Source organism: Cucurbita maxima, unplaced genomic scaffold, assembly GCF_002738345.1.
Source record: "Cucurbita maxima cultivar Rimu unplaced genomic scaffold, Cmax_1.0 Cma_Scf00011, whole genome shotgun sequence".
In the NCBI taxonomy this organism is placed as follows: Eukaryota; Viridiplantae; Streptophyta; class Magnoliopsida; order Cucurbitales; family Cucurbitaceae; genus Cucurbita; species Cucurbita maxima.
This window is the reverse complement of record NW_019272027.1, coordinates 1,337,913-1,353,477: the sequence shown is the minus strand read 5'-3', so window position 1 is coordinate 1,353,477 and position 15,565 is coordinate 1,337,913. Positions and strand designations below refer to the sequence as shown.

The 15,565-nt window shown below is 36.0% G+C and overlaps 1 protein-coding gene, 1 non-coding gene and 1 pseudogene across 2 annotated transcripts; 2 read left to right on the top strand and 1 right to left on the bottom strand.

The window, feature by feature from the left end:
- Positions 1-2,443: 2,443 nt before the first annotated feature.
- On the top strand, positions 2,444-2,550 carry LOC111486750. The gene has a single exon (XR_002718931.1). It is a non-coding gene; the product is annotated as a Plant small nucleolar RNA R71 (small nucleolar RNA).
- A 536-nt stretch (positions 2,551-3,086) lies between these two features.
- On the bottom strand, positions 3,087-4,177 carry LOC111486568 (annotated as a pseudogene).
- Positions 4,178-12,549: 8,372 nt separating this feature from the next.
- LOC111486125 (caffeoyl-CoA O-methyltransferase 5) lies at positions 12,550-13,982 on the top strand. The gene is made up of 5 exons (XM_023133145.1): positions 12,550-12,723; positions 12,818-12,897; positions 12,989-13,133; positions 13,256-13,387; positions 13,608-13,982. The coding sequence occupies exons 1-5, from the start codon at positions 12,625-12,627 to the stop codon at positions 13,899-13,901; spliced, it is 750 nt and encodes a 249-aa protein (XP_022988913.1). The 5' UTR covers positions 12,550-12,624; the 3' UTR covers positions 13,902-13,982.
- The last annotated feature ends 1,583 nt before the right edge of the window (positions 13,983-15,565 follow it).

Sequence of the window (15,565 nt, the reverse complement as noted above, 5' to 3'; positions counted from 1 at the left end):
AGATTGTAAAGGGTGTTTTCAGATAATTTCCTTGTCTTTAGGCATCGTGAAGATCCTTTGTGGCTCCAATCTTTTAAAATTTTTTCTAGAAACTTGGAAATACTGATGTTGTAAATCTGCTATCAATCTAGCTGTGGGTGCTGCTGCAACATGTGAATTATGATGTCTAGTAGCCATTTCTTATCATTTCAAGCTTACTCGAGAATAAACAAGGATTATTTTCTTTTTATTTCTTATTTCCATACAAATTTCTTTGTTGGGAGGGGTTAGAAAATCTTTTAGAATGTTCCTAAAAAATTTTGTTGGGTGGTGGTGCCTTGGCATGTAGTTGGATAAGAAAGTGCACAATATTTAAATAAAATAAAACCACATGCAAATAAAAATGAACAAGACAACTATGCGGCCACGTGCACTACAAGGGAATAATATTTGTCATCAATCACATCCTAGCATGCATTAAGTGTAATTAGCCTCCTTAATATGCTTAAATTAACTTTCCTAACCACATCTAAATCCCCCTAATTCATGAACAAAAATTGGCTAACTTCCTTGGGGCAATAATTTCGTGGGTGAGAATAATTTCGTGAAGTCTATCTCCCTTATATCTCTAAGATGTAGTTCAAGGGTGTGTCATCAATAGATAACATCATTGATGAATTTATTATTTCCTCTAATTGTAGTGATTCAAGAACTCCTACGGTTTTCTCCAATTCTACTTGCTGTGTAGTGCAATTATTCTAGTTGTTGTCTTCTTCTTGTTGTTGTTTTCAACTATCAGCTGTTGGATTTTCTATCAATCTATAAATTGTTTGAGCATTCCTCTATTACTATTGGATATTTCATGTTGTCATTGATATTAAATTCTATTTGTTGATCATTCATTCTCAACATTATAGTTCCTTTGTAGACGTCTACCAATGTTCTTCTGGTTTTCAAAAATGGTCTCCCCAAAATAATTGGTACATCATGATCCACTTCATAATCCAAAATGATAAAATCTGCTGGAAAAATGAACTTGTCCACTTGAATTAAGATATGTTCAATTTTACCCTTTAGAAAAGTGAAAGATCGGTTTGCTAGTTGAAGGGTGACTGTAGTTGGTCTAGCTTAACCCATACCCAACTTTTTGTAAATAGAAAGCAACATTAGATTAATGCTTGATCCCAAATCACATATTGCTCGACTTAGCTCCTTCCGTCCTATTGATATTGGAATTGTAAATGAGTCGGGATCTTGTTTTTTCAATATTGCACTACACTCTTCATCAATGGTACTACCTATGAATTTCTTTAAATATATCCATGAACTTCTCAAAGTGGACTTCTTCATTGTTCCTTTTTATTCTTTGTGGAAAAGGAGGTGCTAGTGTATATGTTCTTTCTTGTCCATTTCTGGCTACTGTTTGCATTTTAGGAGGCTTCATAGTTTCTACATAATTTTTGTTGTGTCCTTATGTACAACAGCTTCTGCATAATTTTTGATGTGCTCTTCCTACACAGCAGCTTCCAACTTTCTCTACTGTGTATCAACAGCTTCTTGAGAGTGACTATCACCGTGTTCTTTAAGTTTTTCTCCCATGCTAGGCATTTCTTTCCCACTTCTCAATTCTATTACTTGACATTGCTCCATGCTCTCTCTTTTTGGCGTTTCGGTGTCTGCTGACAGCTTACCAAAAGGTCTATTTTGTAACATATTTGCTAATTGACCTACTTGAACTTCCAAATTTCGCAAGGATGCTTGCTGACTTTGTATCACAACATCATTTATAGTCATATATTCCTTTATTAGGCTCTCAAGCTATGTTCCGAGTATATACAGCTTAACTAGTTCCTTTCCCTTGGGTGTTGACTTATTGAGGACTATATGTCAATTTATTTTATAATCCAAGACCTGGAGATAAATCACTTTAGGTGACATTTGTTGGTTGTACGAGCCTTGTCCCTTCCATGAGAAGTTTGGATGATTTCTACACCCCGATTATAAGTATTTGAAAAGTGATTATTTTTTGGGTTGCCTTGACTAGCTTGATTCCTCACATAAAAAATTGAGGCCGGATTGCTTGAAAAATTGATCAAAAGTGTGTTCCTCTCCACAATATACACAAGATTCAGCTGCTGTTTGGGTCATTACAATAACTGTATGGACTGGTACTTTGGTCATTGAGCCTTGTCCGAATGCTAGATTTTGTAAAATATTAGTCACCGAACCTAATGGAGTGTTGATAGAGGACAAAGCATCAACTTCAAGTACTCCTTGGGTCTTCTTTCTTGGATTACTTCTCATATCGACCCATTGGCAATTGTTAGATGCTATTCTCTTTAAAATCTCATATGCTTAATGGTATATCTTTGACAAAATAGTTCTTTAGGCGGAAACATCAACTACTTGTTAAGTGACAATATTTAATCCATTGTAAAAAGTCTCCATTGGTATACAATGAGGTAATTCATGGTGAGAGCACTTTCTAAGTTTATGCTTAAATCTTTCCCAAGATTCACTTAATGTCTCATCTTCAAACTGTTGAAAAACAACAATCTCATTTCTAAATCGTGCGTTTCTAGTGGGTGGAAAATGCTTGAGCAAAATTTTTCGTGTTAGACTATTCCAATAATCAATTGTTCTTGATGCTAAAGTATTCAAACATGATTTAGCACCATCCCTCAAAGAATAAGGGAATTGCTCAATGGTTTGCAACATTTGAAACATCACGGGCTTTAGCTCAAAAGTGGTTGCTTGCAGTTTAGGTATGATAATGCACAAATTTAGCTCTTCCACAACTCGGTGTGCATATGCTCGAATTGCTCTTTCTCCATCATCGGCTAAATGAATGACATTAGTAGTAATTCTCTCTTGATTAGCCATCATCACTGGATTTTCAAATTCCCAATTCAGTTGGGCTCAAGTTCTATTTACTGTATATTTTGTTTTGTCATTTTCTTTTTCTCCCTCAACCTTCTTCTAAAGGTTCTCTCTATTTTCGAATCCAAAATAAATTCCAAACCCATAGGTGGGTTCATGCACAGAATTTTGCAGTAGTAAAGTTCATGCAAGAGATTTCATGGTGGAGAGAATGTTGGAGTCTCCAATCAAGCAGATAACCAGAAGATGATCTCCCACGCAACTTGCTTGAATATTTCTTCCGCCACCATTGCTCCCCGAGTCCATTGCAAATTCCATATGCCTGCATCGTCAAAAGAACACATTTTAAATAACAACTCTCGAAAATTAACTCGATAAGATTCTATTAGAGTTTGTTTTCGTTTCTCATTTCTAGTTTTTGTTCTTTAAGTTTTCCATTTTTGTTGAAGAATAATTATATACAAAATATTCGAGGATCAAAGTCTTTGATCAAATCAAGAAAGAATTTGGGTTTCTCCTTTCGGGCTTCCCCTCAAAGTTTTAAAATGCATCTAATAGGGAAAAAATTTCATACATTTATAAGGAATTTATAAGGAATGTTTAGTTCTCCTCTCCAACAAGCCTGAGACCTCACGCTTAAATTCAAACCTTGTAAAGGAAAAAAATGAAGGTCGCACTTACATGGGCTTGAATCATAAAGAAAATGTGATGGAAATCCGAGGAGACATGAGCCTAAACAACCTCGATCTGATGTTTATCAAGAACATAACAAACGACAATGAACAAACCAGGCTTCTTGCCGGAGCAGATGCAGAAATGAGTCTCGCCGCCACAGACCCTTAATACAAGGTTGGAGGAAGTCCACGTCTGAAACGCCATAGTAGTACCAGAGAAGGGAGGCGGCGGTGGTGGTGGAAGAAGAATGGAGGACATGTTGGAGGAGGAAGCTTGGTTGGCCAAGAAAGCCTCACGGGTTGTGGTGGTTGAACTAGATTGTTGTTATTGCTATTGTTGAGGATGATAATGAACAACCTTGTAGCTCACAGCTAGATTGTTGTTTAAGAGCTTTTCGAGGTTTTCGTGCTTTTGCTTGTGGAGTTTGTGGTGGGTTTGTTGTAGGGTTTTTATGTAGTTTACCGCTTAGTCCAACTAATTTCATAGTTTTGTCAAATATTCACATTAAAAAATCTCTAGAGATCGAAGCTTTGGGGAAAAAAGGTTTAGAATATTCATTAGTTTCCAACAAAAAAGGAAGGTTAAGCTTTTGAAATCTTTTACAATTTGATAGAGTAGCAATTTTTTTCATGGTTCTTGTCATGACTCGATTTTCGAGGTTTCGAAACTTGGATCGTGACCCAAAAGACAAAATCAAAAACAAAAAGAAAGAGGAAAAAAGAATAAAAGATAAAAAGTGAAAATTCAATAAAATCAAAATTTGAAGAAGAAGTGTAATTTTCAGATGTTTAAAAAAGGATTCAAATTTACAAAATAAGAGAAAATACAAATATAGAGGAAATTTACAAAAGACTACAAAAGATCGAAAAGGGATTGACGCTCAAGAACAACCCCCTATGTGACCGTACAACTCTCGAACGCTCCTCTACCTCGACCGACAGTCTATGAATACCTGAAAAAAAAAAAGGAAAAATGGGATTAGTATAAAAATTATACTCAGTAAGCCACCTTACTTGTAGTCTCTCATCCCATCCTAAACTTAACACAATTCTCATGGTCTTCTAATTGGCTCTAGGACATTTGGTTCTAATCTTAGTCCCTTTAGGGCTCACCCTTGGGACTTGCTCTTTGGAGCTTCACTGGTTCTGCGTCCTTTCATTTGATACCTAAGAGTTCCTTATGCTAAGCTAGACTAACTGGTATCTCTCTATGAGGCGCTACCTTTACATGGCTAATTGAGACTACATGGTATCTTGCCTAAGGGTGTGCTGAATACCTCCTAAGCCCATAATAGTCTTCCTAGGGGGCGCGACCCAACCTGTTCCCATGCAGCTAATGGGCTATACTACATGGGGACACATTTCCCATGCGAAACGACTAGGAGCAGTAAGAACTGATCAGGACCTCTAGTCCTCCCACGAAACTACAAACACCATTCAGACAACTAGCAGTCTAAGAACACTCATAAGGTACTTCTTCGCCGTGGTAATCTGTTAGGTTCCTAGAGGAAGTTTGTATCTAGATTGAGTGACTTGTCACTCCTAGCTACAATTCCCTAGACTTATCATAGTAATAGTTATGGAAAATAATCGAGTATACATGCAACCGTCGTCTAATATCATCATACATAATTCATGCAAATTAGATGTGCATACTCCACGGGGCGATGGCCTCCATCATGCACCCAGAAAGTAGAGTTTGCGCTCAACGGGGCAATGTCATCCCTCAAGTGTCCGAAACGCGGAGTTCACTATTTCAACATGAATCAAACATATGTATACATATAGCGGAAGATTAAAGCATACAATCAACACCTAGATAATTCACCCCAATACGCTCATAAAAAAATCAATCTACCTAATCTCATTCATCGAAAGCTAATCTAAGGCAAATGTACTAGCATGCATGCAATCCAAGCGAATCCTACAAGTATTTCTTCATAAAAATCGAGTGGTGACTTACTTGGTTGATGTGTGCCCCTTCGCTAGCGTTTCCATGCACATAAGGTGTCCAAAAATACTGATTTTCCCCAATTAGGTCCCTATTTACATAAAAACATCGTTAGAATTTGAATAAGGGCAGAGGACAAATAGAAGTTGGATGGACAGAAAACAAAAACTCACGCGCTCCCACGTGCCGCCACGCTTCCTCTGATAGGAAAAAAATACCATAAGGGGAGAAGAAGCGAAGACACAAATTATTTCTTCTTTTGTGGTGTTTTTTTCCTATCAATTTAATTTCTTCTTTTGTGGTGTTTTTTTCCTATCAATTGGTATCAAAGTACAAGATCAAGGCCTGTTTTCAATCATGTCTCACCTAGAGATTGAGCAGTTAAGAAGAGAGAGAGATAAAAAAAATGAGACAGGAATCGAGTGGCAGGAGCCAGAACACCGGTGCGATAGAAGGTGATGCCTCACATGAAGTGAGTGTACGGATTCAAGAAAAGAGGGATCTGTCACACTCAAATACCCGATGTTGACAAAATGCAACTATGCAGCTTGGGCGATTAAGATGGAGGTATTTATGATGGCACAAGGTGCTTAGGAGGCAATTGAGTCACCCAAAACATTAGATAACCACAAAGATAAGATGGCTTGAGCAGCTATTTATCAAAGTATTGGAGAAGATACGTTGCTACAGTTGGGTGCCAAGAAAACGGCCAAAGAAGCCTGGATCATGTTGAAAAATATGAACCTAGGTGCGGAAAGAGTAAAAGAAGTTAAAACGTAGACTCTCTGGCAGGAGTTTGAAGCATTGAGGATGGGTGATTCAGAAAGTATTGATGAGTATTTTGGAAAACTCACCATTATTGTCAACAAATTGAGAGGCTTCGGCAATATTGTGGATGATATCCAAGTAGTTAAGAAACTTCTACGATCCACCTCTGCAAAGTTTCTTCAAATTACTTCAACGATTGAGGAGTTCAGTGATCTCAAAACGAAATCCGTTGATGAGATTATTGGATCACTCAAGGCACATGAAGAAAGGTTGCAAGGGTTTGGAGAAAAAGATGAAACCGTTCTCATCACTCAAGCAGAAAGAACGAAAGAATGCAAAATCCTCAAAGAAAGAATAGAAGGATGAAGGAAGTTCCAGAGGAGGCAGGGGACGGGGTCGTGGAAGATGGAGAGGCCGAGGGAGAAGTGACTGGCATCGAGGAGATTTGACAAAAGTAAAATTAAATGTTTCAGGTGTCAGCAAATGGGACACTTCGCATCAGAGTGTTCCACAAAAGACGAACATCTCTGATACCAATTGTTAGAAATCATGACTCTCTACAATGGTATGATATTGTTCACTTTGAGCATAAGCTCTCATGGCTTTGCTGGAGGCCTTTTGGGAAAGCCCAAAGCAAAGCCACGAGAGCTTATGCTCAAAGTGGACAATATCATACCATTGTAGAGAGTCATGATTTATAACATCCTCATGCCTCCTAACGCGCCCAAACGAAGTCTAGTCGCGGATGTCACACGCGGGTCAAATTTTGTAGTCGCAGTTCACTGGGCCGGGTTGACACGTGACTCGTGGGAAAATTTTCTCTCTCCTCCATTCTTGGAAATTGGCTCACATCTTTGCATTCGAACCCGAATTTCGGCTAGTTTCCTTTCTGAATCTTGTGGAGAATTTTCTTCTAGATGAACATATCAAAATTTCAGACCTTGGTTCAAGACCGAGAGTTCTAGATCTGAGAAAAACAATTAAGATCTTATTTTTTCGATTTTCTCGATCTCGTGACAAAAAACGGGACTCCGAATGCCAACATCTTCTTCTTCCTTTCAAGAAGTCCTTGTCATTAGATCGTGGCTGGTAGCAAGTTCCGGCGGTGGTCCGATGCGTTTTTGGATGGTTCTTTCTTTCTTCTCTCTAGGTTTTCTCTCAACTCTCTCTTCCTCTCTTTTCCTCTTTTGTTACACAATTGATAGGGTTCCATTCGGACCCCTTTAGTGGCTAGAGGGGCAAAATTACCTATTTGCCCGGTGATTTTAACCCTTTTTTTTTTGTTATTTTTTTCTTTTTCCTAGGTGCAACCGTTCTAAACTCCATGTGTCCAATATAAGAAATGTTTTCCATTTAGGGAATAAAGTGCTCTTATCAGTAATTTCCATAAAATTCATCCCTAGTAATTTTTACATTATTTAGGCAACAAATGTCAAGAACCTTAGGTTTGGGGAACTGTCCAAGCATTGGTAAAGTTTCACATCTTCCACTAGCATAGATAAACTCAAACAAGTTTTCAACAAACTACTAAGTAGAAGTTCAACTACAAAGTTTTTTGATCCTCAAAGCTCGAAAATTTGTGTGTAATTTAAGCCCTTACAACACATTCAAATCATTGTCATTACTTGTTAAAATATCATGACTAGCTCAATAAAGTCAAACTCAATTATTGTATAAGTACATTGTCTACTCATTTTAGGAAAATGATTTACAAATTTTAGAAATAAATGATTAGATATTTTAGGAATAAATTATCTAGTCTCTCCTATAAACACTCCTCCACCCAACCAAGGTTTTCATCCCAAAAAATCACGGAGTAGTCTCAAGTAGAGCCACGTGAAGTAGTATTCTACCGAATATATTGTAATCTCTTCTCAGGAGTGTCGTGTACTATCTTCTGGATTGGTATTAATAAATAGTGTGAATGTTTCCTACAAAGAGTTGTGTTCATCAATCTAATATGAGAGCGAGATTGGTGTAGGTTGTTTGATCTCTTAGAATTTTTAGTTTGCTCTGTGGTTGCAACTATGTCTAATCTTCTACATCAGACACAAATTCTTGAGATTATTAGCGTTTGAGTTTCTTTGTGTCGTGAGTAGTCTGTGACTCTGTAAATTTTATGTCGAAAAAAGATCGTTTGGTATTATTGAGGTATAACTAAAACAATGAGTGATTTCCAAATCGTTGGAGGAACCAAGAAACTCAAAAACTACAACACGTGGGCAACATGCATGATGCTTGTTTACAAGAACATGACCTTTGGGAAGTTGTTGGCGGAAGTGAAACTACGCTGTCAGAGGAGGATTCTAATGGTGTCTTGCATAAAGGGAGAATCAAAGTAGGTAAAACAATACTTATATGAAAACCACAATCGAAGAAGAGATGTTAGAACACATTTGGGATGACAAGACATCAAAAGAAGCATGAGACACGTTCAAGATGTTTTTCTCAAAAAAGAACGATACGAGACTACAACTTCTGAGAATGAGCTATTATCAATTTCACAACATGACATGACGATTATTTAGTACTTCCATAGGGACAAGTCGATATGTTTGGAGATTACTGAACTAGACCTGAAGTTCGTCATTGGAGAAGCTCGAATGAAGAGGATAATTATCCATGGATTGCGACTAAAATATAGATGCTTCGTTATTGCTGTACAAAGATAGCCTGCTCAACCATCACTTGTAGAGTTTGAAAATTGTTTAGGCCGCCAAGAAGCCATGGTTAAGCAAATGGGAGGCATCAAATTGAAGATTGAAGAAGAAACGCTCTACTCAACTAAAAGTGGGAGCAACAATAAGCCACATGAATATAAAAATGGTGACAAAGGAAGAAACCACCAAAAAATTGCACAACCTTGGAAAGCTCAAAAGAACGACCACAAGAGTTCTCAAGGGAAGAGATTTAAAGGTATTTGCTACAATTGCGGGAAGAAGGGCCACATGCCAAGGTATTATTGGTTCGGAAAAAAGTCTATTGAAAGCAATGTGGCAACCTCCAAAAAGGAGATGGAGTATGAATGGGATCCAGAGGTACTATGTGACATAGAAGAAGATGAGCTAGCACTCATGGTGATGATGAGAGAGCATATCGATTACGAGGATAACTGGATCATTAATTCAAGATACTCAAACCACATGTCTGATGATCAGAGTGGCACAATGGACGTAGGGTGACACTCGAAGAACAAAGTATTACCAAACTTGAACAATATTAAAGAAATTCTACCTCATAATACAAAGAAGCAAACTAGACACATTTGGTTAGGTGTTTATGTGTTTGAAGATCCAAGCGACACTAATGTTGATGAGCAAGAAGTGACTCAATCAAGTGAACTCGATGAAAATGAAATGACACCTCGACAACTTATCAGAAAGAATCCAAAAGTCAAATCCAAAGTATGTCAATACAACTAGTATAGAAGATAAAGTTAAAAGAGTCAGTATTAGTGATGAGGGAGAGTGTTATCATCTCTAGCGCATAGAGTCAAACTCAATAATTGTATAAGCCCATTGTCTATATATTTTAGAAAAATGATTTAGATATTTAGGAAGAAATATACTTACCTATTTTAGGAATAAATAGATTTAGATATTTAGAAAAATTATTTAAGTATTTTAGTAAAATTATTTAGGTATTGGAGGAATATATTGTCTAGTCACTTCTATTAACAACCCTCCATCCGAGGAAGGTTTCATCTCAAGATATCCTAAATAGTCTCAAGTAGAGCAAAATGTAGTAACCTACAAAACTTTTGATCACCAAGGCTGGAAGGTTTTTGTGTGGTTGAAACCCTTTCGACACATTCAAATCATTATCATTACAATCTTTTCTTTCATATCTAAAACTCCAATGAAAACATACATTAGAGACCACAAGTGTCAAGAACATTTAGTTTGGATAATTGTCTAAACATTGGTTAAGTTTCATATCTTCTGCAATAGTGTAGACAAAACTCAAACAAGTTTTCAACAAAATTACTACTAGGTAGAAGTTCACATACAAAGTTTTCAATCGTTGAGGCTCGAAAATTTATGTTGTTAAAGTCTTTACAACACATTCAAATTATTGCCATTACAATCTTTTGTTTTAGATCTAGAACTCCATTTAAAACATACATCAAAGGCAACAAATGTCAAGAACCTTTAATTTGGAGAACTGTCTAGGCATTGGTAAAGTTTCACATCTTCCACAAAAGTGTAGATAAAACTCAAACAAGTTGTCAACAAAAATACCACAAGGTTTAAAACGTACATCAGGCTCAAAAATTTATGTGGTTAAAGTCCTTAAAACACATTAAAAAATACCACTAGGTTTAAATGTACATCAAACAAGTTCACATACAAAGTTTTCATTCGTTAAGGCTCGAAAATTTGTGTTGTTAAAGTCCTTACAACACATTCAAATTATTGCCATTACAATCTTTTCTTTTATATCTAGAACTCCATTTAAAACGTATATCAAAGGCAACAAATGTCAAGAACCTTTAGTTTGGAGAATTGTCCAGGCATTGGTAAAGTTTCACATCTTCCGCAAAAGTGTAGATAAAACTCCTTCCAATTCCACATTATTCAAATAAAGACCAATAAATAATCGTCGGGTAACAAATGATGGAAATACTATATTGAGTCAATACAGATAGTAAACGATGAAAGCTAGAAGAATGATGGAATTAGATACCCCAATAGCATTATAGCCTATTACTTAGCTTGAGTTCGAGACACGATATATGTATATGTATATGTATATGCATATATATAATATGTATATATATAGAGAGAGAGAGATATATATGCTATTGTTTGGTTGTTGTTGGGCGTTGTGTATTGCTTGGACTTGAAGAAAATTATTTGGCATCCCCATCTCACCGACCCTTCTAACCTACTTCTATAGTATTTATCATCACTTTAAATTATTCAACCCTTTTTAATTAATTTCTTTAATTTTAATTCTTATTTTTTAAATATTAGATAGTCAAACATTTATTTGTTTGCAAGTTGATAAGTTTTGTCGACTTTTTTATATGATGAGTCAAATAGTTTTCTATCCCCAGAAACATAAAAGCTTTGAGATGCACGCCTTAAGATTACCTTAAGAAGTTATGAGATAATTTGAAGTTCATTGACAATCATGAATGATTTGTAATCCAAGTTTGTTGACTCGTGATAGATTATAGCATCCGAACTAAAGACAACATAGTATGTTGTAGGTAAGGGTAGAGGAGCCTAAACTAACTGCAACTCTACCCACTACCGTTCCAAAATAAAGGCACTACGATAGTAGGTGCCCGAGCAAATAGTGTCACTGGCATCTATCATGGTGGCATTTAAAATTGAGGACATAATTTTAGGTCATCGTAGCCAATCAAGTCTCAACCCTTTAAGCCATGGTCAATCTTGCCATGATCATGTCCAACCATGCCACATGCCACGCTACCATAAAGGCAACCAAACATCGTACAATCATTTTATGCTTTCAACACATACATAGTGCGCACATCAGTCGAATGCAAATTATACATTGGATGAGCTCAACTTGATAGGTTAAAACGATTGAAGGGACTTTTGATAAAAGAATTGTTTGACATGCTTAAGCCTTCATCGAGTGGTAGCTAGTCACAGAAGGAATTTAGAAACCACTTAACTCGAACACATCCCTGAGAAAAGAAATCATAATAAAACTAAGACATCACTAAGCCATCACTAAGCCATCACTAAGCTTAGCAAGTCAAGGTAAACGGACTAATATGAGCTAGTGAAAGAGGAGTAGATAGAGACCTCATCAAACTCTAAAGTATGAAGTCAAGCAAGCCTAGGTCGAATAAGCCAAGTTGAGTGAAGCAGGTCGAGCTGAGCAGATTTAAGTCAAATGAACTCCATTAGTCCTTGAACCACCTCATAAGCAAATTCAAACCAGTGTAACTTATCTAATCTCAAAGACCACATCACTTGGGATCAGACTTGATACAACATCATACTTCACGAGCGCGATACTTCCAGATTAATTTGTATCTGCTGAAAATATTAATCTTGTACAAGCATTAACGTAACATAAAATCATAACCTAAAATAATAATAATAATATATATATATATATATATATATATATATATATATATATATATTCAGTATTATTAATTCAACCAATGACCAAAAAGGAAAATAAGGTTCGAAGGTGGGGTCCACGTTCTCACCAATAGCAATAGGTTCAGCCTTCCACCAATCCCCGACCCGTTCCGGTTCAAACCGGGCCGTCATCACTGTATATAACAACCCTCCATTTCCCCCACTTCTCACCGGAGCTCATCGGAATTTCAAAAGAAAAAAGGGGGAAAAAAACCAGAAGAAAGTTCGATAATCTCCGGCAATGGCTTCCACTACCGTCGCACAAGAAGATCAGAACCAAGCCGGAAGGCACCAGGAAGTCGGCCACAAGAGCCTCTTACAGAGCGATGCTCTGTATCAGGTAACCGTCTCCCTCGCCATTAAATTCTCACAAGTTTAAATTCCTATTTCAATTCTTCCCATCACTGGAAACTTCTCTTTTCCTATTCTCGCAGTATATTCTCGAGACGAGCGTTTATCCAAGAGAGCCCGAACCGATGAAGGAATTAAGAGAATTGACTGCCAAACATCCATGGTTAGTTCTTCAGATACGATCTCAATTTAATTTTTCTGTTTTTCGATTTGCAATTAAAATTGATCCGAAATGGAAATCGATTCGGAAATAGGAACATCATGACGACATCAGCCGACGAAGGACAGTTCTTAACCATGCTTTTGAAGCTAATTAATGCGAAGAAGACAATGGAGATTGGAGTTTACACCGGCTATTCTCTTCTAGCTACCGCCCTAGCTCTTCCTGAAGATGGACAGGTTAATGTTAAGAATATTATATATTATATCGGATCTTATTATAGGAATCTATTCTTACTAGAGGTGGGATGATTTTAGCAAATATTAGCAGATAGATTCCTCTAATTTATTTTCTCTGGTAGATTCTAGCTATGGATATTAACAGAGAAAATTACGAGCTCGGTTTGCCGGTTATTGAAAAAGCGGGCGTTGCTCACAAGATCGAGTTTAAGGAAGGCCCTGCACTCCCAATTCTTGACCAGATGGTAGCCGATGTAAGAACTTTTTTGTTCGAAGTTAATTTTTTTTATTATTTTCTAGTTATATAATTGAATTTATTTGGATATCAATTTGAAAATAAAAAGCTCTTAATATTAATTAATAATAAGTAACATTCGTGAGTGAATGTAGGATTTGTTATTGAAATATAATATTTAAAAAATTAAAGGGAAAAAAGATATAGTTTGGGGTGTGATTGTGTGCATTAATTCGCAGAAGAAGAATCATGGAAGTTACGACTTCATTTTTGTGGACGCTGATAAAGATAACTACATCAATTACCATAAGAGGTTGATCGATTTGATTAAAGTCGGAGGAGTAATTGGGTACGACAACACTCTATGGAACGGGTCTGTTGTGGCCCCACCTGATGCACCAATGCGCAAGTACGTTAGGTATTATAGGGACTTCGTGCTGGAGCTCAATAAGGCTCTTGCTGCTGACCCTAGGATTGAGATCTGTATGCTCCCCGTTGGTGATGGAATTACTATCTGCCGTCGGATCAACTGAACATTTTAACATTTCTTGCATTACCATCTAAAATATTACTTTGGTTGCTGGAAATGAATGTCTTACTTGAATTTGCTCGTTTTTTTTTTAATGTCTATTTGATATTATCTTTTCTTAATCTCAATTTTATATTGTATTTAATTCATATGAAAAATTTTAATGAATAATATTACCTTTGAGAGTTTACCATTCCAAATTTATAAACACCAAACATATTAATGGATAGTCTTTCATTTATAAAATTTAAATTTAAATTTTATTTAATCTTAAATCTTTTTAAGATTAACCTACTTAATATTTAGGAGAGGGGTACATGATCGGGTTTTGAGTTGAGGAATTATTTTTACCCAATTCAAGAGTTCGGGTTGATTGAATTGGTAACCCAACCTAGCCCAAAAAATTTTCACAACCGAACCCAACCCAACCCTCTATTTTCGGGTTGGGTTTTCAGTTTGTTAACTTAAAAAGAAAGTTAAAAAGTTTTATCTATCCCTCCTTCATAATTATTCGATAAATTTTTTGATAAAAGTATTAAAAATTTACAAACAAACACAAATCAATCTATAATCATTAAAAAAAATCATCAATAGAGAAATTGTAACATCTTAATATAATTCAACATTACTACAGAACTAAATACAACTAAATACCTACTCTTCCTAAAAATTGATTAGAACTAAACACAAACGGACCCTTATTGATAATTGATTACTTTAAAAGTAACCCAACCCAACCCAAAATACTAATCCAACCTAACCCAACCTTTCTTGATAATTGAGTTGGGTTGGGTTGGTTGTCAGATTGCTGTGGTTGGATGTACGCCCCTAATATTTAGTTAGATTTTTGAGATTTAAATTTTATTTTTAATTAATCTCTAAATTTTGACTGAACGAACAAACAGAAACAAAATCTAAATTTTCAATACCCGTTAATTTTAAATTTCATTTACCATTAATTTACAATTAAATTATAATTATAGACTATGATTCATTAAAATTCATGAATAATTTTGTAGTCCATAATAGGAAAAAGACAAATCAAACATATTATATAATATATATTAATTTGGAGAATATCTTACCAGAAAACTTTAAATGCTGAAAGTCAAAGTTTTGACCTAAATAATAGAGAAAATGAGGGAGGTTTAGCAATAACGTTGAAATGCTTGAATAAGGTTTTGGCTTTGTTGATCTTGTTGGATCATTCCTTGGCTTGTTGATCTATTTGGATTCTCCATTAACTTGTTAATCTTCTTGCAAGAATAACCTTTAGACTGGTTGGTCTTCTTGGATGATCGGTCAATGTTTTGTTGATTTTCTTGAATGATCGTTTATTGGCTTGTGGATCCTTTTTCGATGATTGACCCTTTACTGATCTACTTAGATGATTGGTCCTTTTATTGTCAATATTGTTCAATGAATGACCTGGTCCGTTGATATTCTTGAATGACCCGTACTTGGTTTATTGGTTTTATTGGACCAATCTTCTTGGATGCTCAACCCTTATCTTGTTAATCTTCTTACATGAATATGTTCTTGGGTAACTTGTTCAAACATGTACAAAGCACAGAGTTAAGTAGAGTTTCTACAAAGTGTCGTGTAAGCTCTTCTTGATTGGTGTTAAGAAAAAATGCGAGTGCTTCCCACAAAAAAAAAAAAAAAAAA

Excerpts from the sequence above, each read along its gene's own strand:
- LOC111486125 (XM_023133145.1), top strand. The coding sequence starts at position 12,625 with ATGGCTTCCACTACCGTCGCACAAGAAGATCAGAACCAAGCCGGAAGG. Across the intron at positions 12,724-12,817 it reads AGAGCGATGCTCTGTATCAG|TATATTCTCGAGACGAGCGT; the intron begins GTAACCGTCTCC and ends CTATTCTCGCAG. Across the intron at positions 13,134-13,255 it reads CTCTTCCTGAAGATGGACAG|ATTCTAGCTATGGATATTAA; the intron begins GTTAATGTTAAG and ends TTTCTCTGGTAG.